The sequence below is a fragment of the Chrysemys picta genome, chromosome 8 (assembly GCF_011386835.1).
Source record: "Chrysemys picta bellii isolate R12L10 chromosome 8, ASM1138683v2, whole genome shotgun sequence".
Classification (NCBI taxonomy): domain Eukaryota; kingdom Metazoa; phylum Chordata; order Testudines; family Emydidae; genus Chrysemys; species Chrysemys picta.
The window spans coordinates 99,139,044-99,166,751 of NC_088798.1; the positions used below are offsets into that span (position 1 = coordinate 99,139,044).

Consider the following 27,708-nt stretch of genomic DNA (forward strand, 5'->3'; position numbering starts at 1 on the left):
TCATTCTCCAAACTTGATCTGTGAAACATTTTCTGTTGTGCTGTGATGCCCAGATCTCTATATCTAGTCCAGGAGATAGAGATTAGACAGATTTATCTGTGGAGGATTAGACAGTATTCAGAATATCTTCAAAGTATAGATTCATAGGTTTTAAGGCCAGAAGGGACCACTCTGATCAACTAGTTTGACCTCCTGTATTACACAGGCCGAGGAATTTTCCTCAAGTGATTCTTCCATCAAGCCCATAACTTCTGGTGGAGTTAGACTATACTTCTTAGAAAGTCCACTTAGTCTTGATTCTGAGAACTTCAAGTGACAGAATCCATTACATCCATAGGTAAATTGTTGCAGTGCTTCTTAACCCGCACTGTGAAAAATGTGCACCTTATTTCTAGACTGAATTTGTTTAGCTTCAGCTTCCAGCCATTGGAACTTGTTATGCCTTTTGCCTGGTCCACACTAACTCCCCACTTCGAACTAAGATACGCAACTTCAGCTACGTGAATAACGTAGCTGAAGTCGAAGTACCTTAGTTCGAACTTACCGTGGGTCCAGACGCGGCAGGCAGGCTCCCCCGTCGACTCCGCGTACTCCTCTCGCGGAGCAGGAGTACCGGCGTCGACGGTGAGCACTTCTGGGATCGAGCCGGGATCTATTTATCGCGTCTACACAAGACACGATAAATCGATCCCAGAAGATCGATTGCTTACCGCCGGACCCGGAGGTAAGTATAGACCTACCTTTTGTCTGCTAAATGTAAAGCCCTCTACTGTGTGAAGAGGGATTGAATATGGCAAGAGAAGTGAGTAATGGTAGAAGACACCACTCATACCATTACCTTCTGTGCTGCAGAAATTTGAGATTAGTGTCCCTCTCCTTGCCCTTCTGCCTTATTTTTAGAAAATATAATTAGACTGAGAGCAAGGAAAAGAAATGGCCCTCTTAAAACTTAAGCATATAAAAATGAGTTATAATTTCCCAACATCCTTCTAATGCTTTCAGACTGAGGCTGCTGCTTTTTTGGGGGCTAAACCAATGAAATATTGAGCAAACTCAGCCATTTGATTGGTGGAATGCTCTTGGGCACCATTCGATTATATGGCCCTCATTCAGCAAGGTGCTCAAGCACAGGTCTAATTTTAAGCTTCAGTTGAATTACTCCTGCTTCAAGTTAGGTCCGCTCTTAACTGTCTTGCTGAATTGGGGCCTTCAGCATATACAAAGAGAGCTTTGTTTACTAGTTGCCTCATTCCTGAATAATAAAAATCCTCCTCCAACAAATTGTTGCTGTAAGGCTTGTATCCAGCAGTAAAAATGTCTTTCTCCCACTGCTTTGGCTCATCACAAAGCATAAATACTAAAAATGAATGTAATTTTACCTCATTGTGCAGATGTCTGCAGTTTTTAAAAGGATTTTGCCAGGCTGAAATATAAATTAAAACAGAACGAACAGTAAAATTGCTTGCCTGACTTGCTCACATTCTTTTAGAATATTAAAGCATAAAGAATTAAAAAAAAAAAAAAAAAAAAAAACTTCATTCCCCCCCCATTTATGCTGTCTGTTTGCTTTTCTCCGGGGTGAGACAGTGAAACAGGATTAGTTAATTTCACCTTTGTTTTTAATCAGTTTTATGCCTTGGTCCTCCTGCACCAAGTTAAATTCAAAACATGATAGGGAAATGCAGGGCTGGATTAAGACAATCCAGGGCTGTAGACACACTGTGACTTGTGACTCCACCCTTGTAGCCTTGCCCCTGTGCCATGGTGGTGGCAGGTGGGCCCCCTCCTCTGCAGGCAGTGGCATGAGGCCCCTTCTTTCCCCTCAGGGGCAGCATCAACATTCCTCCAATCAGAGAGGAAGAGGTTGCAGCAGCCCCGCCTCCATGTACACACCTCAGCTACTGGGGTGTATCTGCTTGGATGAGTGACTGGATTCACTGCACTTTTCTCCTCCTGCCTCACACACAGTCCTCTGCTGGGGTGGTGTTGACTGGGTCTCACCGAGTGGCACGTCTTGGAGTTAACATTCCATTGAGATGCATGGGGAAGTTCACACCTTTCAGGCCATCTGCAGACTCAGGCAGACATCACTGAATTGGTTACATCTGGGCCACACTTTTCAAACTTTTCTTTATAACTCTGAGGACTAGAAACTTACTAATGAAAGCTGTGGTTTTGATGTAATAATCATGTGGCTCCAGGATGCAGATGCCTAGGGCTATAGTGTCTATGGCTTAATCTGGCCCTAGAGAAATATCTTTAAAAACGAACAAAAACTTACACTGAATAAAACACATTTCTATTAATATTAGATTTGTATGTACTTTTAAACAATCCCTCTCCCATTTTGTGCCTAAGGTGCTGGGCAATGTTAATCCAATGTTGCATTATATTTTCACAGCAGTGAACGTTTATTGCCTTCTTGCCTTACTGACTCTTCACAAGAGTTTTCATTTGTCCAGCACTTTGTTTCAAGTGCTGACGTATCATTTTTATGCCTGGAAGTGACCTCATAAAGTGATGATGTCAAATAGAAAATTCCATTCTTTTCTATATAGAGTATTTCGGTTCTCTGTGCTTGGCCTTGTGCACACTGAGTTACTTAAGGGAATACATAATGACCCACCTAGATCTCTTAAACTAAATAATCTGAAAGTGTGAGTATGGAGCCTACAGAATCTTTTCATCAGAGACGACTTGTGTCGAACTTGGTTGTTGAAAATTTTAAATCCTCGTCTGATGCTGACGTGAAACGCACTCTGTTCTGGCGATTCAGGTAAGTACTTGACCAAGTCCTTTTAAATATGTATTTAGGGTTTGATCTACAAAGAAGTTACAATGAGTCAGATTCATCCTCCATATAACTCTGTCAGTGGCTGGAGCTACCAAGTGATGACTTTGACCATTATTGCTTTATGTATTAAACTAAAGGCAAGGGATTTTTGCTTTCTGTTTGACTAAACCTCGGTGATTATATCAGTAAAAGTTTAATGAGGGAGACTGTTCATAAACATGCATTTAAATTAAATACCAAACATTTTTTGCCCTAGTGCCTTTAAATTAATTGCTAATAAGACTGGGCATCTGCTCATCTGGATATCCTGGGAAAAGAATGGGAATTTCTTTGTTGTCTTGGAACTTTCTGAAAAATACTGGGAGCTTCTCAGTGATTCTGGATTAAAATAAAAAATTACCACTGAACATGCAAATCTATTTTTAACTCATTGTAGATTTCACAATGATTAACTACCCCTGAAGGGAAAGGGCTGTCTTCTTTGCTAATTCCATTTGTAATCAGTATTAGGGGATGTTTAAAGGGGAGGGGGAGAAATCCACCTGGTCCCTGACCTTGCTCTCTTTGAAGTCATTGGGAAGGAGAATCAGCCTGTCGTTTGCCAGACTCTTAATGGTCCTAGAATTTACCCTATTTTTTTTGTCCCTTAAATTGTTTGATAGGAGACGGGACACTGAATTTTGTGCATATATACGCAGATTACTGCAGAATCCCCTGCTCAACTCAATCATGATAAGCATCATCTCACTCAATGCAGTGTTCTTGGCCTTGGAAACTGATTATGCTATTAAGCTTAATTCTTACGCATATCTGGAGGTAAGGAGCTGGGCAATGGAATGGGTGGTAAGTTCTCCTTTCAGTTCACTAGCATCTGCTGACGATGTAGCAAGTTTTTTAAGTGTTTTTTTTTCTATCCATGAATAATTGAGGAGTAAAGTGAAACAAAAAAGGGAACCTGCATTACAGAAACGAATGTGTGTCCACTTTTCCATGTGCAAAGCACACCAGTATCAGCAGCCATTGGGCCAGATCCTCAGCTGATGTAAACTGATGTAGCTCCATTGACACTAGTTTGCATCAGCTGTGCGTCTGGTCCAAGGGGCACTGTAAGAAAGATCGGAGAAAGATTAACGCTAAAGCAACATCACTGAGATGCTCTTGATAGATGCCATCTGGAACTGGCCCCTCCTCACTATTCCCCTACCTCAGGGTCGCTTTATTGTTCTCTGGCCTAACCCCATTCTTGTCCCTGGACAGCCCCAGAATATCTTTATGCCCATAATGGCTGGCTATGCTGGTTTTACACCACTGGGGATTTGACTACATCAGGCAACTTTGTGTCTCCTTTGTGCTGCTGGAGTGACACCCAGGACATTACTCAGGGCTGAGGCTCTGCCCCCAAAGGTTTAAATAAAAAAGTCAATCTTATTTTATTTTCTAAAATTAAATAAATGAATAAACACAGTGGTTGAAGCCCCTTCCCAGCAACTAACCCTACAGTAACACTTTGGTGGGTGTGACTCTGCCCTGGTGTGGCTCTCTAATGGGGATGGGGCCAGAGCCAGAAAACCCAAGTCAGTGTCAAGTTTCACAACCATTGATTATTACTAAATTATTTTTTTAAATCCCATGACAGGGTCCTTTTAGTTGTCACCAGTATTTTTTTTTAAACCTTAAGAAGTTAACACCACTAACTTGAGCTCATATTTTCAATATTCAGTTTTCATACTGAAAAATACTTCTCTCCCATGCACACCTTGATTTTCTTGTCTTACACAAGTCAGCTACTGTAGACAAATCTCTGAGTCTTTATAATATATCCCAGTAATGTGGAAACCAAAAGACAGGCCTGACTAATGTCAAGAAATCCATTCCCATCTTGGAAAGTTTTAGAAAACTCCACTTCCAGAAGTAGACCCTGCTCAGGGAAAGGGAGGATGCATCATCTAGAGGTTAGAACAGGAGATGAGGTATCAGGAGACTTCAGGTTCTGTCCTTGGCTCTGCCACTGACTTGGGCCAAAACACAACCTCCCCATGCCTCAGTTTCCCCATTTGTACAATATCCTGTGAAGGGATAATACAACTTTCAATAGCAGATAAAAATGGTTTTATGATTAATGACATATTTGGCATTTGCCTGACTCCCTTAAATAAACATCCTCATTCCTCTTCAAGATCAGTTTGCATTCTTGATGACACTCATGAAGTGTGAGGTGGAGTTATATTATCAAGTTTGACTGGCTCACCCTGGCCCACTGCATAAGGCGGTAGGGGCAGTAGATAAGACAATTCCCTGAGTGAAACCTATTTTGTTCTGTCAGTTTTAATAGTGTATTAGCAATTGTTCTCATTTCAAGTTAGTATTGTTCTGGGTCCTGTTAGCCAACCCAATTGTTTAGACAAGCAAGAACTAGCCTAAGAATTGACTCAGAAGAGGAGGGAGCATAATGGTCCACAAATACATTGGGTGCCATTATAAAAGTGGTATTTACTGCCCTGTGGTATTTATGGTATTCCCTGCACTTGGAATGGTAAATTTAACTGTGGTAAATGTCCAGTTTCTAGTGTGCTCAGCGTATTTGAAGAGTGAAAACATGAAGGATGGAGAGGAATTCTGCAGGGTGGTACATGGCAATACACTGCCATGTTCCACCCAAAATAGGTCTTAATTGTAACTAGGAATATTGGGGTGAAATTTAAACTATTAGGGAAAACTCCCTGACAGTGAGCTGCATTCAGATTGCCCAAGAATGCGGCTCCATGTTATTTTAGAACATTTAAATAAGAGTGGATGAAACACTAGCAGGTGCCCTGGAAGGAGCAGCCTTGTGATGGCAGGAAGAACTAAACCGCTTGACTTTATTTGCATCCCTGTGTATCTAAGGGTACGTCTACACTACGAAATTAGTTCGAATTTATAGAAGCCGGTTTTATTGAAATCGGTTGTATACAGCCGATTGTGTGTGTCCACACAATAAAATGCTCTAGGTGCTCTAGTCGGCGGACCGCGTCCACAGTACAAGGCTAGCGTCGACTTCCAGAGCATTGCACTATGGGTAGCTATCCCACAGCTATCCCACAGTTCCCGCAGTCTCCGCCGCCCCTTTGAATTCTGGGTTGAGATCCCAATGCCCGGATGATGCAAAACAGTGTCGCGGGCGGTTCTGGGTACATGTCGTCAGGCCCCTCCCTCCCCCGTCACAGCAACGGCAGACAATAGATTCGCGCCTCTTTACCTGGGTTACCTGAGTTACCTGTGCAGACAACATGGAGCCCGCTCAGCTGAGCTCACCGTCACCATATGTCCTCTGGGTGTCGGCAGACGTGGGACTGCATTGCTGCACAGCAGCAGCTGCTAACTGCCTTTTGGCGGTAGACGGTGCAGTAGACTGGTAGCCTTCATCGGCGATCTGGGTGCTGGCAGCCGTGGGGCTTGCCTTTTGGCAGTAAATGGTGTATTACGACTATTAGCCGTCCTATTACAAGTCGGGTCATCGCACATTAGCAGAGTCTTCCCCGAGCAGCCGATTGTGCAATAGGCCTGAAGACCATCGTCATACGCCGCCCCGTATTTGCTGCCAAGCACCCAGAAAGATGCCGAGGGCTATCAGTCACGCTGCACCGTCGTCTTAAGATGTAAAAAATAGATTTGCTCTGTATTCATTTGCTTCCCCCTCCCTCCGTCAAATCAACGGCCTGCTAAGCCCAGGGTTTTCAGTTTAATCTTTGGGGGGAACATTCTGTGTGACAGTTGTTTGTGTTTCTCCCTGATGCACAGCCACCGTTCTTGATTTTAATTCCCTGTGCCTGTACGCCATGTCGTCACTCGGCCCCCCTCCCTCCTTCCCCTAGTCCGTCAGATACTACGTTTGCGCCACAGCTCAGAGAGCCGAGAAGCGGTTCGCGCCTTTTCTTTGAATTCTGGGTTGAGATCCCAATGCCCGGATGATGCAAAACAGTGTCGCGGGCGGTTCTGGGTACATGTCGTCAGGCCCCTCCCCCCTCGTCACAGCAACGCAGACAATAGATTCGCGCCTTTTTACCTGGGTTACCTGTGCAGACAACATATCACGGCAAGCATGGAGCCCGCTCAGCTCAGCTGAGCTCACCGTCACCATATGTCCTCTGGGTGCTGGCAGACGTGGGACTGCATTGCTACACAGCAGCAGCTGCTAACTGCCTTTTGGCGGTAGACGGTGTAGCATGAGTGATAGCCATGGGGCTGGCAGCCGTAGGGCTGCATTGCACCAGCCCCTTGCCAGGCGATGGTATATTATGACTGGTATCCGTCGTCATCGTATTGGTGTGGCTGTCAATCATGGCCACCTGGGCAGACATGCTACTGTTTCGATGATGATGGCTACCAGTCGTAATATACTATTTTCTGCCAATTGCCCAGTATTGTCTGCTAAGCACCCAGAAGAGGCCGAGGGCGATGCTGGGTGCTGGCGGACGTGGGGCTGGCAGACGTGGGGCTGCATTGCTACACAGCAGCAGCCCCTTGCCTTTTGGCAGATGATGGTATTTTATGATTGGTATCCGTCATCGTCGTACTGGTATGGCTGTCACTCATGCTGCACCGTCGGCTGCCACCTTAAGATGTAAAAAATAGATTTGTTCTGTATTCATATGCTTCCCCTTCCTCCGTGAAATCAATGGCCTGCTAAGCCCAGGGTTTTCATTTTAATCTTTGGGGGGACCATTCTGTGTGACAGTTGTTTGTGTTTCTCCCTGTTCCTGTACCTGTACGCCATGTCGTCACTCGGCCCTCCCTCCCTCCCGCCCTCCCTCCTTCTCCTGGTCCATCAGATACTACTTTCGCGCCTTTTTTCTGACCAGGCGCCATAGCTAGCACTGGGATCATGGAGCCCGCTCAGATCACCGCGGCAATTATGAGCACTATGAACACCACGCGCATTGTCCTGGAGTATATGCAGAGCCAGGACATGCCAAGGCGAAACCCGGACCAGGCGAGGAGGCGATTGCAGCACGGCGACGAGAGTGATGAGGAAATTGACATGGACATAGACCTCTCACAAGGCACAGGCACCAGCAATGTGGAAATCATGGTGTCACTGGGGCAGGTTGATGCCGTGGAACGCCGATTCTGGGCCCGGGAAACAAGCACAGACTGGTGGGACCGCATCGTGCTGCAGGTATGGGACGATTCCCAGTGGCTGCGAAACTTTCGCATGCGTAAGGGCACTTTCATGGAACTTTGTGACTTGCTGTCCCCTGCCCTGAAACGCCAGGATACCAAGATGAGAGCAGCCCTCACAGTTGAGAAGCGAGTGGCGATAGCCCTGTGGAAGCTTGCAACGCCAGACAGCTACCGGTCAGTCGGGAATCAATTTGGAGTGGGCAAATCTACAGTGGGGGCTGCTGTGATCCAATTTGCCAGGGCAATGAAAGACCTGGTGATAGCAAGGGTAGTGACTCTGGGCAACGTGCAGTCAATAGTGGATGGTTTTGCTGAAATGGGATTCCCAAACTGTGGCGGGGCCATAGACGGAACCCATATCCCTATCTTGTCACCGGAGCACCAAGCCACCGACTACATAAACCGCAAGGGGTACTTTTCAATGCTGCTGCAAGCCCTGGTGGATCACAAGGGACGTTTCACCAACATCAACGTGGGATGGCCGGGAAAGGTACATGATGCTCGCGTCTTCAGGAACTCTGCTCTGTTTCGAAAGCTGGAGGAAGGGACTTTCTTCCCGGACCAGAAAGTGACCATTGGGGATGTTGAAATGCCTATCGTGATCCTTGGGGACCCAGCCTACCCCTTAATGCCATGGCTCATGAAGCCGTACACAGGCAGCCTGGACAGGAGTCAGGACCTGTTCAACTACAGGCTGAGCAAGTGCCGAATGGTGGTGGAATGTGCATTTGGACGTTTAAAAGCGCGCTGGCGCAGCTTACTGACTCGCTCAGACCTCAGCGAAAAGAATATCCCCATTGTTATTGCTACTTGCTGTGCGCTCCACAATATCTGTGAGAGTAAGGGGGAGACCTTTATGGCGGGGTGGGAGGTTGAGGCAACTCGCCTGGCCGCTGATTACGCGCAGCCAGACACCAGGGCGGTTAGAGGAGCACAGCAGGGCGCGGTGCGCATCAGAGAAGCTTTGAAAACGAGTTTTGTGACTGGCCAGGCTACTGTGTGAAACTTCTGTTTGTTTCTCCTTGATGAACCCTCCAAACCCCCCCCACCGACCCGGTTCACTCTACTTCCCTGTAAACCAACCACCCCACCCCACCCTCCCCTCCCGCTTGCAGAGGCAATAAAGTCATTTTTTTTTAACATTCATGCATTCTTTATTAGTTCCTTACAGAGGTAGGGGGATAATTGCCAAGGTAGCCTGGGATGGGTGGGGGAGGAGGGATGGAAAAGGACACACTGCATTTTAAAACTTTAACTCTTATTGAAGGCCAGCCTTCTGATGCTTGGGCGATCATCTGGGGTGGAGTGACTGGGTGGACGGAGGCCCCCCCACCGTGTTCTTGGGCGTCTGGGTGAGGAGGCTATGGAACTTGGGGAGGAGGGCTGTTGGTTACACAGGGGCTGTAGCGGCGGTCTCTGCTCCTGCTGCCTTTCCTGCAACTCAACCATACGCTCGAGCATATCAGTTTGATGCTCCAGCAGACGGAGCATTGCCTCTTGCCGTCTGTCTGCAAGCTGACGCCACCTATCGTCTTCAGCCCGCCACTTGCTCTGTTCTTCCCGCGATTCAGCCCGCCACCTCTCCTCTCGTTCATATTGGGCTTTTCTCATCTCCGTCATTGACTGCCTCCACGCATTCTGCTGTGCTCTATCAGCCTGGGCGGACATCTGCAGCTCCGTGAACATCTCGTCCCTCGTCCTACGTTTTCTCTTTCTAATGTTCACGAGCCTCTGCGAAGGAGAAACATTTGCAGCTGGCGGAGGAGAAGGGAGAGGTGGTTAAAAAAGACACATTTTAGAGAACAATGGGTACACTCTTTCATTACAAGGTCGCATATTTCGGCTTGCAGGCAGCCATCGTAGGCCACAGTGTTTTGGCTTTTTTAACCTTCTTAACATGCGGGAAAGGTTGCAAACAGCAGCGCATTTCCCATATCAAGGATGAATTGGGTTGTCCATTTAAAATGGGGTTTCAATGTAAAAGGAGTGGCTGCGGTTTCCCGGTTAACATGCGGCACAAACACAAGTAAACCCCCCCGCCCCACACACACACACGATTCTCTGGGATGATCACTTCACCCCTCCCCCCACCGCGTGGTTAACAGCGGGGAACATTTCTGGTCAGAAGAGCAGGAACGGGCGCCTCTGAATGTCCCCTTAATAAAATCACCCCATTTCAACCAGGAGAGCTTTCTGGAGATGTCCCTGGAGGATTTCCGCTCCATCCCCATACACGTTAACAGACTTTTCCAGTAGATGTACTGGCCGCGATTGCCAGGGCAAAGTAATCATTAAACACGCTTGCTTTTTTTTTGTAATGTTTACAAATAGTTACAAAGTTACACTCACCAGAGGTCTCCTGTGTGCCCTGAGGGTCTTGGGTGAGTTCGGGGGTTACTGGTTCCAGGTCCAGGGTCACAAACATATCCTGGCTGTTGGGGAAACCGGTTTCTCCGCTTCCTTGCTGCTGTGAGCTACCTACAGTACCTCCATCGTCATCATCCTCCTCGTTCCCCGAACCGTCTTCCCTGTGTGTTTCTCCAGTGAGAGAGTCATAGCACACGGTTGGGGTAGTGGTGGCTGCACCCCCTAGGATCGCATGCAGCTCCGCGTAGTAGCGGCAAGTTTGCGGCTCTGCCCCGGACCTTCCGTTTGCTTCTCTGGCTTTGTGGTAAGCTTGCCGTAGCTCCTTAATTTTCACGCGGCACTGCTGTGTGTCCCTGTTATGGCCTCGGTCCTTCATGGCCTTGGAGATCTTTTCTAATACTTTTCCATTTCTTTTACTGCTACGGAGTTCAGCTATCACTGCTTCATCTCCCCATATGGCGAGCAGATCTCGTACCTCCCGTTCGGTCCATGCTGGAGCTCTTTTGCGATCCTGGGAGGACTCCATCACGGTTACCTGTGCTGATGAGCTCTGCGGGGTCACCTGTGCTCTCCACGCTGGGCAAACAGGAAATGAAATTCAAACCTTCGCGGGTCTTTTCCTGTCTACCTGGTCAGTGCATCTGAGTTGAGAGTGCTGTCCAGAGCGGTCACAATGAAGCACTGTGGGATAGCTCCCGGAGGCCAATAACGTCGAATTCCGTCCACACTACCCCAATTCCGACCCGCAAAGACCGGTTTTATCGCTAATCCCCTCGTCAGAGGTGGTGTAAAGAAACCGGTTTAAAGGACCCTTTAAGTCGAAAGAAAGGGCTTCGTTGTGTGGACGTGTCCAGGCTTAATTCGGTTTAACGCCGCTAAAGTCGACCTAAACCCGTAGTGTAGACCAGGCCTAAGAGTAGGATAGAGCTGTTGATTAAGCTAATTCAGGGTTTAACAGGAACAACTGAAGGCTCTTTTCTTCTGTAATCAAAGCCTTCCCCGCCCCCACAATGACATGTTCATGACTCATATGGTTTTCTTTTCAGCTGGCCGATCTGATTATTATATCCATCTACACCACAGAGATTTTGCTGAAGTTTTATGTGGATCCCTTGAATTACTGGAGGAGTGGCTATAACCTGTTTGATGTTCTCATACTTCTCATTGCTTACCTCCCATATACCATTGACAAAAATGACATCAAACACTACAGAACATGGGACATAATTAATGGTTTCCAGGCACTCAAGATTCTGAAGCTTATCTCCTACAGCAGAGGCATGAGGGTAAATTGATTATCTATAATAACCGTGGAAACACACTTCTGATTTTTATATCCAGTCCATTACAACTGCACTTGTAAGCAGTCATGGGATAAGAGGGAAGGTTCTCTCATGGATTGGTAACTGGTTAAAAGATAGGAAACAAAGGGTAGGAATAAATGGTCAGTTTTCAGAATGGAGAGAGGTAAATAGTGGTGTTCCACAGGGGTCTGTGCTGGGCCCAGTCCTATTCAACATATTCATAAATGATCTGGAAAAAGGGGTCAACAGTGAGGTGGCAAAATTTGCAGATGATACAAAACTACTCAAGATAGTTAAGTCCCAGGCAGACTGCGAAGAGTTACAAAAGGATCTCTCAAAACTGGGTGACTGGGCAACAAAATGGCAAATGAAATTCAGTGTTGATAAATGCAAAGTAATTCACATTGGAAAACATAATCCCAACTATGCATATAAAATGATGGGGTCTAAATTAGCTGTTACCACTCAAGAAAGAAATCTTGGAGTCATTGTGGATAGTTCTCTGAAAACATCCACTCAATGTGCGGTGGCAGTCAAAAAAGCAAACAGAATGATGGGAATCATTAAGAAAGGGATAGATAATAAGACAGAAAATATCATATTGCCTCTATATAAATCGATGGTACACCCTCATCTTGAATACTGCATGCAGATGTGGTTGCCCCTGCTCAAAAAAGATATATTGGACTTGGAAAAGGTTCAGAAAAGGGCAACAAAAATGATTAGGGGCGTAGAACTGCTGCCGTCTGAGGTGAGATTAATAAGACTGGGACTTTTCAGCTTGGAAAAGAGATGACTAAGGGGGGACATGATAGAGGTCTATAAAATCATGACTGGTGTGGAAAAAATAAATAAGGAAGTGTTATTTACTCCTCATAACACAAGAACTAGGGGCCACCAAATGAAATTAATAGGCAGCAGATTTAAAACAAACAAAAGGAAGTATTTTTTTCACACAACTCAGAGTCAACCTTTGGAACTCCTTGCCAGAGGATGTTGTGAAGGCCAAGACTATAACAGGGTTAAAAAAAGAACTAGATAAGTTCATGGAGGATAGGTCCATCAGTGGCAATTAGCTAGGATGGGCAGGGATGGTGTCCCTAGCCTCTGTTTGCCAGAAGCTGGGAATGGGCGACATGGGAGGGATCACTTGATGATTATCTGTTCTGTTCATTCCCTTTAGGGCACCTGGCACTGGCCACTGTCAGAAGACAGGATACTGGGCTAGATGGACCTTTGGTCTGACCCAGTATGGCCGTTCTTATGTTCACTTTCCTTTCTTTTGACTTAAGGTTTTTGTTTTCCAACATTTTTGTTGCTCTTTGGATCACATTCACCATAAATAACTGATGAGGGAACAGCGTAGGAAGAGCGGTCCATCATGCAGAAGGCCTAGGTTCCATTACCTAGCCTAGGTTGCTTTTTAATCCTAATTTCTGAAATGGCGCTGAACATGAATTATCCTGGGCGACTCGTGCAACTAAACTGTGTTCTGTATCAGTTGAGCTGCAGCCATTGCTGGTACCTGCTGTCAAAAGCAGGTAATTTTCTTAGTGTAGACAAAGCTTCATTGCCCGGAGCAGCGGGCAATGCTTAGGGAAGCATGCTCAGGGAGTGGTTGACGTTGCTCCATAAGGAGCCCAATCCAGTATTATAGGTCATTGTGATTTGTAATTATCCCCCCTCCTCTTAAATTTAGTGGAGTTTTCAGCAGAGGTTCTGCAGCCTTCTGACAGCATTCCATAGAATGCTAAAAGGGTCACTGCACTCGTTATTTAACAAAGGCAGGATAAACTGATGAGAGAGCATCCGCACACAAAGTCACTCTAGTTTAAGTAAATCGATGCAACTTTAGGTGTCGAGTAGGGCTTGGTCTCTAGTTAAAATGTATACCGGCATAGCTGTGTCAGTCAGGGGTGTGAAAATCCAATACCCCCTGACCAACAAACACAGCTATGGTGACAGAAGTGTGCTTGTGTAAACATAACTAACATCATTTGGGAAGGTGATGTTCCTATACTCACAGAAAAACTCCCTCCTGTTGGTGCATGCTGCATCTACATTAGGGGACTCTGCTGGCCTAGGGTTTTGTAGCGTAGAGCTAGCCTAGGTCTCAGTGATATGCTAATCCAATGCCTGTGACGTTTGTACTGGAAGTAAATGCAGGATTATGGCTCCACCAAATGAATCAGGCAGGAGTCTGAAGCGATTGTGGCTGCTTACAAAGGAGACAGCCTGTGTTTCTATAAACTTCCCAGTTTAAGATGCGCTCCTCTGCTTTGCTGCTGAGGGAGTGGGATAGAAGAATGAATCAGGACCGTCAGGAGAACTTCAGTGAAGCCTGAACAGACCACCTTCTTCGGGAGCCACCTGTCTAAAGAACCCCCTCCAAAGTAGCTTGATGAGAACTGAGTACAATTCAGCCTTAACAATTAGAAAAATCACCTATGGAATGCAAGCAATTTTTGTTAGTCCCTTGAGTGATCCTGGGTTTCACTGAATTTTGTTGTAATATAACTAACCCCTTTAGCGGCTATAGTTCGTGCTGCAGCACAGAGGTAGCTGTAACATTTGCAGTGTTCTCTGTATGTTAACAGTGTGTGCTGAGCCTTCTGGAATGATGTTGGTTGTTTCTTGAGTATGGTGCGGGGAGCTGAAGAAATTTAATATTTTTTAAAGTCCACAGCATGAACATTATTTGCTTTCTGCTTCTCCCATGTTCAGGAGAGATTTTCCTTTCCATTTTCATTTCACCACCGTGCTACGAATGGGAAAAAATAGCTATTAAAAAATAAGTCAGACATGCTATTTTAAACCATGAGTTTTTCTCTCAAGCACACCATTTCTTACTTAGTTTTCTCCGGACAACCCTGGAGGTTTATTTTTTAGTGGGGAGTTAATGTGGGTAGTGACTGCTCAGCCTGCATCTCTGCATGTAATTAATTGGTTGGGTAGCCCACCAGAAATGGAACATTTATGGGCATAAGGCTCTTATAATATTCACTTCTGAGCCTTCCTTCCTCTAGTTTGGATAGTAAACTTCAGTGATTGCCAGACTTTTACATGTTACTTATTCACTGGAGCTGGAAAAGGGGACAAAATTGAGGTATGTGAAATAATGAGTGTGTCAGGTGCTGCTATTTATCCTTTCTGATAATACTAGAGCAGTGGCTCTCAAACTTTTGTACTGGTGACCCCTTTCACGTGGCAAGCCTCTGAGTGTGACACCCCTTATAAATTAAAAACACATTTTTATGTATTTAACACCATTATAAATGCTGGAGGCAAAGCGGGGTTTGGGGTGGAGGCTGACAGCTCGTGACCCCCCATGTAATAACCTCACAACCCCCTGAGGGGTCCAGACCCCCAGTTTGAGAACCCCTGTACTAGAGCAAGGAGAGCCTCAGCAAAATGAACAGCCATTTACATTTTCTAAAAGCTTTTTTATAAACAATGGTGGATGATTAACTTGCGGAACTCATTGCCACTGGATAGGAGTGAGACCAAGGTCTTACCAAGGTTTTAAAAAAATAAAATAAAATAATGTAAGGTAAAATTGGGCATCTAACTCACATTAGGCACCTAATCTGATTAGGCCCTTTTGAAACTCCCACTAGACACCTATTTGCAATTTTGGAAGCTTAAATAGCTTTGTAAATCTTGCCCTTAGGAACTTAAGTCCCATTGATTTATTGAAAGTCAATGGGACTTAAGTTCCTAAGTCTCTTAGGTACTTTTGAAAATTGTACTCTTGGGCATTTCTATGGATAAGAACATCCAGGGAATAGGATAAAAATGGATAAGGGCTGTAAATCCTCATGCTTCAGGGTATAAGGCTGCCACTTCCTATTCCAAGGCAATTAGAAAGATCCTTAATGAGCAAGTTATCCTGTAATTATCCATCATGATGTTTCTTGCATCCTCCTCTGAAGTATTTGGTACAGGCTGTTACTGGAGACAGGTTACTCAATGGACAATTGCTCTGATCCAGTCTGGCATTTCTTGTGTTCTTAGTGACCGAAACTCTCTGCTAAAAGAAATTCTTTGTAAAATATGTTACAATCTGCCCCAGTGAGCTTTGCTGAAGGGGTGGGAGGTTGTTTCTACCTATATGTGTATTATAATGAATTAATTGAAGTCTATATTAGCCTTTCACTGGGGAAACTGTATTTAATGCTGAAAACTCAAACATGTACCACATTCTTGGCACCACGTCCCTTTATTAATTAAAAAACTCTTTAAAACACACTGCCTTACACCTTGGGGCAATAAATTTCCACCTCGAGGAAATAATTTCCTTGCTGTATTCCATACAGAGCAGTTCTGTTAGCTGTGATCCCAGTCGTCGTATAGGCTCCATTTATCCTTATTTCAATTTGAAAATAAACTTTTTAAATGCTAGGTTGTTCCAAAAATCAACTTTTCTGCTTTTTTTAAAATGTATTTGGGATTAATTTCAGCATATTTACAGTTTAGGAAGACCATGAGCCCACAAAGCTGCGTCTTAAGAGCAGAAGCACAGAGGACCTGTTATGGATTTCTGAAGGTGTACAGGAACCTCAGGATGTGCCATAGAAACTGAAAATTATTTGATGCTTCTATACAAGGGGCACTTGCCAGACTGCAATCACCAATGGCATTTTATGGCTCTCTTGTTACCTTCAGCTGTAGGTGATTGTCGTTTTTTAGGATCAAGTGCACAACCCGCATTTGCGGAACACCATGACATACCTTGGTAAAAATGTCATATGTTTTTTTGTGTAAATGGCTTTTGTTCCTACTCCCAGACACAGATACAAGAATAAAATCAGGCATTGAGTGCTTGGGACAATCAGGATTCAGGTGATGGCTAGGTTTCCGTGGACAAAAGATGAAGGTGACCAGTGTGGGTTACATTAGAAGAAGCAGTGTCTGTACCCAGATTTCTGAAATGTGTCATGCTTTATGTCTGTTGTTAGCAGCACTCTACAAAGTGTTCCTTCCTGTAAGAAAGGGCGCTCAGCTTCTATGGGTAGGTCTACACTTACCTCCGGGTCCGGCGGTAAGCAATCGATCTTCTGGGATCGATTTATCGCGTCTTGTCTAGACGCGATAAATCAATCCCGGATCGATCCCGGAAGTGCTCGCCGTCGATGCCGGTACTCCAGCTTGGCGAGAGGAGTACGCGGCATCGACGGGGGAGCCTGCCTGCCGCGTCTGGACCCGCGGTAAGTTCGAACTAAGGTACTTTGAATTCAGCTACGTTATTAACGTAGCTGCATTTGCGTACCTTAGTTCGAAATGGGGGGTTAGGCCTATGTTCTATAGCCACAAGATGTTGACATGATTTCATGCACCTAAGCAGCTCTGACCTTCCATCCAGTAGAGGGCGGTAGTGTTTACGTGCAGGCGGGAAGAATCCTAGGGAGTTGCATAAATTATAGATGGGACTGGTAGCACTGCCTATTATTCAGGTTGCCTGATACTTCCCATTATAACAGTGGTTCTCAACCTTTCCAGACTGCTGTACCCCTTTTAGGAGTCTGATTTGTCTTGTGTGCCCCCAAGTTATACCTCACTTAAAAACTACTTGCTTACAAAATCAGACGTAAAAATACAAAAGTATCACAACACACTATTACTATTACTTTCTCTTTTTACCATATACTTATAAAAATAAATCATTTGGAATATAAATATTGTACTTATATTAAAGTGTATAGTATATAGAGAAGTATAAACAAGTCATTGTATGAAATTTTAGTTTGTACTGTCTTTGCTAGTGCTTTTTATGTAGCCTGTGGTAAAACTAGGCACATATTTAGATGAGTTGATGTACCCCCTGGAAGACCTCTGCTTATCCCATGGGTATGTGTACCCCTGGTTGAGAACCACTGCATTCTAAGACCCCATTTTCAGTTGATTACAGTATAACTTTGCCAAACTTCAGCCATTCAGGCTGAAATTTTGCATGTTGGCAGTCTGCCTCAAGCTAAATATTTTTGAAAACTTCAGCCAAAATGTGTCTGCCATTTCCAAGAACAAGGCTAGGGAAAATATATCGTTTTGCTCATGCTAAAAAACTCCGGCAATCTCTTCTTTGAAAAGCTCTAGTGCTCCTATGCTTTTGAGCGAGGGCTGTATACAGGGCCGGCTCTAGGCACCAGGCACCCAAGCACATGCTCGGGGCGGCACCTGGTAAGGGGTGGCGGGGGGAGTGCGGCGCGGCATTCCGCTGCGCAGCGCTGGGGGGGCGGGCTCCGGTTGCGCGGGGCTCGGCGAGGGGGCAGCGCGGGCGCGGTGCTGGAAGGGGGTTCCAGCGGTGCTCGGCAGGGGGTGGGGGCAGGCTCCAGCAGCGCGGGGCTCGGCACTCGGGGGGGGGTGCGGCGCGGGTGCGGCGCTGGAGGGGGTTTCCGGCGGCGCTTGGCAGGGGGCGGGGGTGGGCTCCGGCGGCGGAGGGCGTCGCGGGGCTCGGCGCTCGGGGGGGGGGGGGTTTCCGGCGGCGCTCGGCACGGGGGAGGGGGGGTGGGCTCCGGCGCTCGGCGGGGGGGTGGCTTGGGGGGGCGGCACTCTGGGGGGGGGGTTCCGGTGGCGCTCGGCGGGGGGGCGGCGTGGCGCTCGGCTGGGGGGGGGCGGCGTGGCCCGGCGCTCGGTGGGGGGGCGGCGTGGAGCTTTTTTTTGCTGCTTGGGGCAGCAAAAAAGCTAGAGCCGGCCCTGGCTGTATATTTAGTGTGATGGTGGCCTTTATGACAGAGATGAGTCTTTTGCTGTGCCCATGAAATTCTGCCCAAATTATAAGACTTTCTTTGCATATTCTCAGTAGAGATTTCATAGATTTTAGCAGCTAAAAACTCCAAATCTTCACTGAGCAAGCTCCATCCCTTCACAGGTCCTATGTGTGATCGGACTTTGCATGCTCTACCCGCACAGAGTGACTGAGTCCAGGGCGATAGGGGCTCAGAAGGACTTTCCCTGTAATGGTTGCTCCCAGCTGCTCCAGACCAGGGTGGGTCCGGGCATTGGAATTGAGATCAGGGAGCCTGTCTTTCCTGTGTTCTCAATGACCCCTCCTCCCTCTCCCCTGCTGGCACACTGGCAGCGAAGAAGAGGGGACAAAACAGGACTTGGGGAGTGAAGGAGTAGATTAGACCAAGGAGTCTGGTGAGATGGGGACTGTGGGGAAGAGAAACTGGGACGGGGAATGGCTGGGCAAGGAGCCTGGATGGGGAACTGGTATCGGGGAAGAACTTGAGGGGGAGGGTAGGCTGGAACTGGTTGGGCAAGAAGACAGGAACTGGGAGCCAGTGAAGGAAATGCGGGGAGGGAATGGGAGTCTGTTGGCTGAGGGAGGAACATTGAGAGTGATGAGGCAGGGTGGGAGACTGGGACTGGCTGGTCAAGGAGACTAGGAACCATTGGAGCTCTAGTCTTTAATTACATCATCACATTCTATTTTTAACCCAGGACCTCTGCCTCATTCAGTGTGCGCGGCCCTCGGCCTTATTTACTGCACACTGTTCAAACCCTGCTCTGAAGACAGGATTATTGATTTCGTCATGGGCTTTTCTGTGGTGCTCATCACTACAGTATCTTGAGTGCTTAAGAATATAAGAACGTAAGAATGGCCGTACTGGGTCAGACCAAGGGTCCATCCAGCCCAGCATCCTGTCTGCTGACAGTGGCCAATGCCAGGTGCCCCAGAGGGAGCGAACCTAACAGGTAATGATCAAGTGATCTCTCTCCTGCCATCCATCTCCACCTTCTGACAAACAGAGCCTAGGGACACCATTCCTTACCCATCCTGGCTAATAGCCATTAATGGACTTAACCTCCATGAATTTATCTAGTTCTCTTTTAAACCCTGCTATAGTCCTGGCCTTCACAACCTCCTCAGGCAAGGAGTTCTACAGGTTGACTGTGCTTCACAAACAATCCCCTGTGAGGTGACGGGGTGGCGTTATCCCCATTGCGCAGACGGGGAACCGAGGCACAGACCGATTAGGTAAAAAGTTTCCACTAATTTTGGGGGTCTAAACTGAGACCTCTAGGTCCTGAAATTCCATGGTATTTAATATTATCTAGCACTTCATATGTTCAAAGCACAACATCCCATTGACCAGTTGCAACTGTGAGTGCTCAGCACTTCTGCAAATCAAATCCTAGGTATCAAGTTTGACATAGAAAATGCGGGACGCACTATAAGTAACCATCTGTGAAAAGTTTGGTTTAAGTGATTTCTCAGCATCCCACAGAAAGTCTGTGGCAGAGACAGGGATAGAATCCAATTTTCCAGGGCAGAATTCAACTGCTTTAACTATGAGATCATCCTTTTTCTTCCTGCAATCCTTTGCCTCATTCACTTCACACCTTCCAACTTGTGCAACAGATAAATCAGGGGTCTTACAGACAACAGCCTCTTTTACTACACAGCCCTGATTCATTGCCAGAGCAGGCCCATCCTGTGCACTGAATGAGGCAGGGGTCCTATAGAAAAAATACTTTGTGGTCATGTAGTTAAGACTGTCATAATGTGTACACACAAAGGGGCCTAATTAAGGTTATGCAGGCAATCTTAACTTTGGCTTTTCCTAACTTCTGAGTGCTTGCATTTGCAACCTTAATAAAGCTCTTTCTTTATATATATTAATACAGATATATCTTCAAGCATTTTTATGTTGCAGATTGCTTGAAAGTATCTTATAGCTGAATATTGTGTTACTTTTCTCAGATTAAAAAAACAAGGTTGTTTTAACCTTATTGGGCTTTAAATACATTATTCTCTTCCTCTGATTCATACTCAGGAAAAAGCAAAATGGAATTCTTTTTAGTGTATGGTGTATGACCAATGTTTAGGGCTTTGTAGATAATGACCAGCACTTCAATTTGCAACCAGGAGTAATTAGCAACTAGTGCAGAGACAGCAATGCAGAATATTGTTTGCTCTTCTTTACTTAAAAGGTGAAGTAGCAGCATTCTGCACTAGCTGAGGCTTTTCAGTGGCTGCAGCAGGATGGCAGGGCTCTGTCAGCAAATAGTAGAGCCCTACATGAAACAGTTGATGGTCTGCTGACTCATTGTGGTAGATGCATCCAGGTAGAACAGCGGTGGGAGTGGCTCTCTAGAAATTGGGAATTAGTGGAGATCCTGGAGGGAATCTTTAGGAAAAGCCAAGGTCAGGGAAGAAGCTCAGACTGAGGTTTATGATGTGTTCTTCTTTTTGTTACCCATAAAGCCAAACTGCACAAAAGAAGTGAGTTTGGACCTTAACTCCAGGTCTGTGTAGCCTGTTGACACAGCATTTAAAACAACAGTAGCGGGTCTATGCTATCTCTCTCACCATTGCTATCATTGTTGGAGCTGCCACAGTCAAAAATTTTAGGGAAAAAGGCTAGTGTAGATGCTGCCCTCATATAAAAAAGGTCCAGCATCTTGTCACATCTGACCTGGATGGAAGCTAGCTGCATGAAACTCAGTCCATATAAAATGGAGGTGATGCCTAGTGCCAGAAGGAAACATCTGGAGGAATTAGCCAGAGTGCGACTGCTTCCTAAATTATTGATGTGAGTATATATTTCTTAGGGCAGACAAGGTTTAGGAAAACCTGGAACTATCCACCTGATTGCAGGGGAAATCCTTAATCCATCATAACAAGATTAACTGTTTGGCAATCATAGGGGATTGGAAAGTACATCTTACGTTAGCTTTGCACAAACCTCTTTACCAGGAAGTGCCACCTCAACAGATCAACTGTGTAGATCATGGAGTTTTAACTTGAGATGCTTGAGACATTGTCTAAAAAGGAGTTGATAAATGGATATTCCCTGAACCAGTGCACTGCATGAGATCCTCTGGCATTAGCACATTTGTCATAATCAGGGGAAATCATCAAATCCATTCATTAGCTAGAGTCTGGAGTAATATAACGTTGGTGCAAGAGGCTGTGTGTAGTTTTCTGCAACCTAGAGTTATTAGAAATGTTTGCAATTTGGCAGAGATCCATTACCAATGGTCTGACTTAAGCTGTATTCCCAAATCAGTACACATCAGTTCCTAAGAGCGCCTGGTGTACATATTGGTGTCATCCGTAGGATTTGTTCTGTCTCTCAGGCTGTTCCTGCCTAGTGAACCCTTGGTTTTCAATGATTTCTTAACAAGTGCAATACACAGGAGTTACCATAGTGGAAAAGACCATTGGCCTATCCGACACCCTGATTCTGATCAAGCACTATTGGACGCATCTAGTCACCTATACATTGATGATAGGGATGGGAATTTCTTCCTGACCCCAGTTCATGAGCAGACTCTACACTGAAGCATGAGGATTAATAGCTTTTGTAATTTTTATCCAACTAATTTAATACAAATGTTCTTCTTACAAAATGTGTAATCTTTTATGAACATAAAATATTGTGCAGCAGTGAACCCAACAAGGTAATTAAAATAGGTGTGAAAAATTGTCTTTTTTAAATGTGCTCCTTTTAAATTGATTGAGTGCCCTTGGTTGTTTTAAAGGACACCACAAAGCTCCTTAATTTTTCATCTTTCCACTTATTTGTACATTTGTCCTGCTTAATAGTAGAATAAACAAAATGAGTGGTATATGCATTGTGGACTGCACGGCTGTTAGCTAGAAAATATGGAAGGAGGGATGGTGTGATCTTGACTGTCTAGCAGCTGGACTCTTGAGATGATAATGAATAATACTCGATACTTCTATAGTGCCTTTCGTTCCAAGACCACAAAGCATTTAAACATGAATGAATGAAGATTTACAACACCCTATCCTAAGGTGTAACGGGGAGTCAGTGACTGAGTTAGGAATAGAACCTCTAATTCCATGGTCCCTGTCCCAGGCTCTCACCTGAAGGCAATACTTCCTTATTGCTGACAAGTAAAAAGGACTCTCCTGTAGTTTGAGGAAGAACTGTGCCTGTAATGGCCACACATGATCAGGACCTTGGTGTTTTCAGTGTCTCACTACATAGACAGGCCATCTCCCACAGCGCAGAACCCTGGGGGATTGGCTCAGAACAGGCTCAAAGGGAAGAGTGCCACCTGCTGAATCACGGCTTTCTGTGAATTAAACAAGCATTTTCTTTCATTTAGAACTGCTTGTCTCCGCTCTAAACTGCACACGTTTGTTTTTCTCTATTGCAGAGTTTGATAACAGCTCTAGGCCAGACTGTGAAGACTGTGATCTACGTCCTTGTCTTGCTGTTCCTGTTAATGTTTATCTTTGCCATTTTGGGTTACGGATTGTACGGAGACCCTGAAACCGGAGACAGTAAAAACTGGGGCAACCTAGCATCTGCCCTTTTCACGCTCTTCTGTTTAGTAACGGTAATTTCTGCTGTCCTTTCCATTTGATGTCTGCCTGTTATAGAAACTAGTGTAAGTAACCATTACCTCTGATTTTGGTCGGGATGTTGGGGAAGTCATTTAATTAAACTGTGATTGTTCTCAGCATTAAAGGTGGTGGGAGCTGTTCCCTGGGTTTTATTTAATGTCAGATGGTTGTGAAAATTCAGCTTGATGGATAGATTCATTTTTCTGGTATTAAAGACTCAGGGCGAAAGTTTGCTGCTGAGCTGACAGCAATGGGATATTTAGTAGCTTTCATATGGCATCTGAGTCTGGAACTCTAAGCAACTGGGGGAAAACAGAGCTCAGATTAAAAAAGAGAGAATGAGAGAGAGATTTAATCTGGTCTGTGAGGCAAGCTGTGGTTTGGAACTAACTGATCAGAGATTCAATGCATTTGCAGGTTGACGGCTGGACGGACTTTCAGGATGAATTGGACCAATATGGTTTTAGTGCTAGCCGAGCCTTCACAATAGTGTTCATCTTGCTGGGGTTCTTTTTGTTTTTCAATATGTCTATTGGAGTTGTGATTATGAATATCCAGGTAAGTTGGGTTTCCCTTATTTTTTGTGTGTGACTAACTACGGGGCCATTTGTCTGAAAACTAGTGTGTGCACCTTTTGAAAGCTGGCTTTTTGACACAGCTGGAGACCGAAGTCCTCTGTCCACTGCACAGGAACAAAATACCTTCCCCACATAGCCCTGCTGGTTTGCCTCAGACCAGAAGGGAGCATCTTCAGGGGAGAATGGTAGTGAACTCACTGTTCCCATTTAGGGTCAGTCTTAGGCATAAGTACAACAGGGAGCTGTACAGTGCCCTGGCCCTTGTCTGTGTCATGCAGAGACAAACAGAGCTAGCCAGAAACTCTCCATCCTCTCCTGTCCTTCCAGTCCTATCAGCTGCCAACACCTCCCATATATGAGCATAAGGGAAATTTGCCTGAAGCTCCACACACTGCAACAAGGCCCATCAGAACGAAGGGGAAATTTGTGTCTATTTAAATCCATGGCCTACTGCAGGGTTTCTTGCAGCTTTCCCTGAAGCATCTGGTACAGGCCACTGCTGGAAACAGGATACTGACCTAAACAGACCGCTGCTCCAATTTGTTATGACCATTCCTATGTTCCTGGGTCATCCCGGGTGAAACTGTTAGCAAGGGTGCCAAGTGTGAGGTGGAAATCTGCTGGACTGACCCTACCAAACTCAGCAGGTGGTAACAGCTTTGTTGCTACCAGTTTGGGCTTGATTTAGATCAGTGACTTAAAGGCGAAAGTGTCTCTGATTAATTGCCTGAGTCATCCGGTTAAGAGCATTTAACATACCCTGTTTTGATATTTATAGGATTCCACTCAGAATTATGAACGAGAGCTTAAAGCAGAAAAACAAGCTGCTCTTCGGGCAAAAAAACAGGCCATATTACAAAGACAACAGGAAGAAGTAAACAGGCTAATGCACCAGCAGGTAGATGCACTGAATTGTATGTACTTGAAGTTTATTGAACAGCATAAATATTACAAACATATGTAAGATACAGTTTAGTGATGCAAGACAGCATAGAGTTATCTTCAGTATAGGACTTTATAGTCATTTCTCTCACAGAAGCAATTTTCTAAGCTTTTTCACCTTTAGAAATAAGCCAGGCCATGGACCTTCATCTGTATCCTTTTATAAGTTTGCGTGTCTGTTTGCCTGTATATATATGTGTGTATATACAGATTTCATTTTGAATCTTCTATGTAAGAAAAAAATGTCAGAGTGGAAAACTCCCCATAATATTTAAAATGATAATTTCCTAAACGGATTCCCATTGCTGTTTTTTTCTGAAATATTTCTGCATTGTTCCAATGTTATTAAATGTAGGTCAGTTTGTATTGTAATGGTATCTCAGTGCTGTGCATATATTCCTCAGTAACCATATGTTTATTTTGATTTGTTATGTTCTATAGGCAGTATTTAGAAACCCACTAAAATCAGGTCACAGGCACCTTTCAAAGATGACGTAGGTTATGTCTACGCCAGTGGTTCCCAAACTTGTTCCGCCGCTTGTGCAGGGAAAGCCCCTGGTGGGCCGGGCCGGTTTGTTTACCTGCCGCGTCCGAAGGTTCGGCCGATCGTGGCTCCCAGTGGCCGTGGTTCGCTGCTCCAGGCCAGTGGGAACCGCTGGAAGCAGCGGCCAGTACATCCCTCGGCCTGTGCCGCTTCCAGCAGCTCCCATTGGCCTGGAGCAGCGAACTGCGGCCCCTGGGAGCCGCGATCGGCCGAACCTGCGGACACGGCAGGTAAACAAACCGGCCTGGCCCGCCAGAGGCTTTCCGCGCACAAGCAGCGGAACAAGTTTGGGAACCACTGGTCTACACTGTCCCACAGATTGGACTACAGAGGATATGAGTAGCAGTGCACTCCGAAGTGCTGCATTGTAACCCTCTCATGTGGGTGCTGTGGGTGCGAACTTGAAGGTTCCTAGTTTGCATTAGTGTAGTCCTGTTTGAAGAGGACTACTTTTCCGTGAACTAGGAACCTTTTAGTTTGTGGTGTGTCCCCCGGGGGAGGTACAGTGCAGCACTCTGGTGTGCACTGCTATTCACATTCCCATAATCTGAGTTGTGGGGCAGTGTAGACAAACCCTTACTCAAAATCAGCTTTCTTCCAGTTCTTTAAGTGGGAATATAATTTTCCTTGTCTAACACTCTGTCCATTACATTTATCTAAAGTCTGTTTTTGTGAACGTGAAATTCATGTAATGGATAATTTTGATTTTTTTACTCTGACAATTTTTGAAAATGAAGCTGATTTGATATAATTGTAAATACACCGCTACCTCGATATAATGCGACCCGATATAACACGAATTCGGATATAACGCAGTAAAGCAGTGCTCCGGGGGGGGGAGGCTGCGCACTCTGGTGGATCAAAGAAAGTTCGATATAATGCGGTTTCACCTATAACGCGGTAAGATTTTTAGGCTCCCGAGGACAGCGTTATATCGAGGTAGAGGTGTACTGCTACTTCAGTGTAGATGATTGGAATAATCTGACTGCCTGTCCCCTGCCATCCCTTCTGTTCATTCTCATTATTATCAGGTATAATTTAAATGCAATGCTGACAGACCCTGGGCATCGGTGGGCGGGATCGAACCTGGGACCTCATCTCTCTCTGTCTTGTGGTCTCGGTGCTACTAGATGGGACAGAACACCACACCCAGGAGGTGTGTGGGTTACATAAACAGCTCAGTATGGCTCAGTTGCTGGTGCTCTAACCTTTCGGCTAGAAAGTCATTGATTCAAGTTCTGATTCAAATGACTGATTTAAGGTTAATGATTTCAGTTCCATCCACTGGTGATGTAAACTATTATAGGAACAATCTCTTTGGATGAGACCCTGAATTGCCATCCCCTCTGCGGGATCTGGTAGTTGTTCATGTGCAAGACAAAGATCCTATGACACTTCTGAAAAGAAGTAACTTTGGCATCCTGGCCGATGTTCTCTCTAGGTATGTCTACACGGCAGCTGGGAGCGCCGCTTGAGGCTAGCAGGCTACAAATAGCTGTGTGCTTGTTGCTGCACTGGCAGAGGCTCGGACTCAGGGGGTCAGGTCAGTCTGAGCTCGGGTGGCCACATTCACACTTCTGTTTTTAGCGCGTTCGCTCAAGCTGAGCTAATGCTACCCTGTCTACTTGTGTTGGGAGGCTTGCTCCAAACTGCAGCTTAGACATATCCACTGGGTTTTAAAAACAAAAGTTATATGGCCAAATTTCCAGCCCTTCTTCCAGTTTTGAACACCCCTTTTCAATGCTCATGAAACCAGGCACTCCTCATGCATGTTGCCAGAGCAATTGGCTGTGTGTGCAAAGCTGGGTGTGCAAAACTGGAGGTCAGGGTTGAAAGCTCTGGGTAAGTTATTGTTGAGGCCTAAGGCTCCACCTGTCTCCATGGTCCCTGCACTGCTATCATCTTTCATAAAGCTCCTTAAGATACCTGGAGAACGAAAATCCCTGTATAAAACCCCCATTCTGTTTTGATAATGTGTTTCCCTGGGATATTTTTTCACATTAGAAAACCAGTGAATATAAAACCTTCAGTGAATTGGTGGAGGACTTTAAAAAGACATTACATCATTCTGATCCTATGGTCTTAGAAGATTTTTGTGCCAGTATCCCATTTATTGATCTTTATTTGACATCCCTCGATCTTCAAGATAACACAGTTTATAGGTAGGTAACGTAGGTGTAAAGAAACCGAGACCAAGATGCTAGAAATCTTAAAAATGTGCATTTGAGTTGTTGTTTTCTTTCTTTGGATTAAATACTGGCCATCCCTTTGGCATTGTTACTGGAGAGTCTGTGACCAACTAGTCTCCTTGGGTGAAAGATCTCTGAATGGACTGTGTGGGCACAGTTAAAGACATTTGATCTTACTGAAGCTGATGGTCAGTGTTTGCAGGCCAAAGCTTACAGAAGCTTTGATAGGCTGTTGCTAAAGTCCAGCAGTCTTGGATATTCCATGGACGGTTAAATCTGGGTCATGAATGGCACTTTGGTAGCACTGACCTTCCCCTCATATTTGCAGATCTCTTGCTCTAGGTTCTGAGGTCTGCTGCAGATGATGGTGCTTCTCTGTTCTATGCACAGGGGCGGCTCCAAGCACCAGCGCAGCAAGCATGTGCCTGGGGTGGCAAGCCGTGGGGGGCGGCCTGCTGGTTGCTGTGAGGGCGGCCATCAGGCTGCCTTCGGCGGCATGCC

The 27,708-nt window shown here is 45.6% G+C and overlaps 2 protein-coding genes across 2 annotated transcripts; one reads left to right on the plus strand and one right to left on the minus strand.

Annotated features, from left to right (window-relative positions):
* Positions 1 to 1,457: 1,457 nt before the first annotated feature.
* Positions 1,458 to 27,345, plus strand: CATSPER3 (cation channel sperm associated 3). The gene is made up of 6 exons (XM_065555031.1): positions 1,458 to 3,610; positions 11,371 to 11,610; positions 22,765 to 22,947; positions 23,372 to 23,512; positions 24,311 to 24,430; positions 27,023 to 27,345. Exons 1-6 carry the CDS (start codon positions 3,308 to 3,310, stop codon positions 27,182 to 27,184), a joined length of 1,149 nt encoding a protein of 382 aa, XP_065411103.1. The 5' UTR covers positions 1,458 to 3,307; the 3' UTR covers positions 27,185 to 27,345.
* LOC135973192 (uncharacterized) lies at positions 9,087 to 11,239 on the minus strand. The gene is made up of 2 exons (XM_065555028.1): positions 10,307 to 11,239; positions 9,087 to 9,711 (listed from the first exon to the last, which is right to left on the minus strand). The coding sequence occupies exons 1-2, from the start codon at positions 10,848 to 10,850 to the stop codon at positions 9,209 to 9,211; spliced, it is 1,047 nt and encodes a 348-aa protein (XP_065411100.1). The 5' UTR covers positions 10,851 to 11,239; the 3' UTR covers positions 9,087 to 9,208.
* Positions 27,346 to 27,708: the final 363 nt, after the last annotated feature.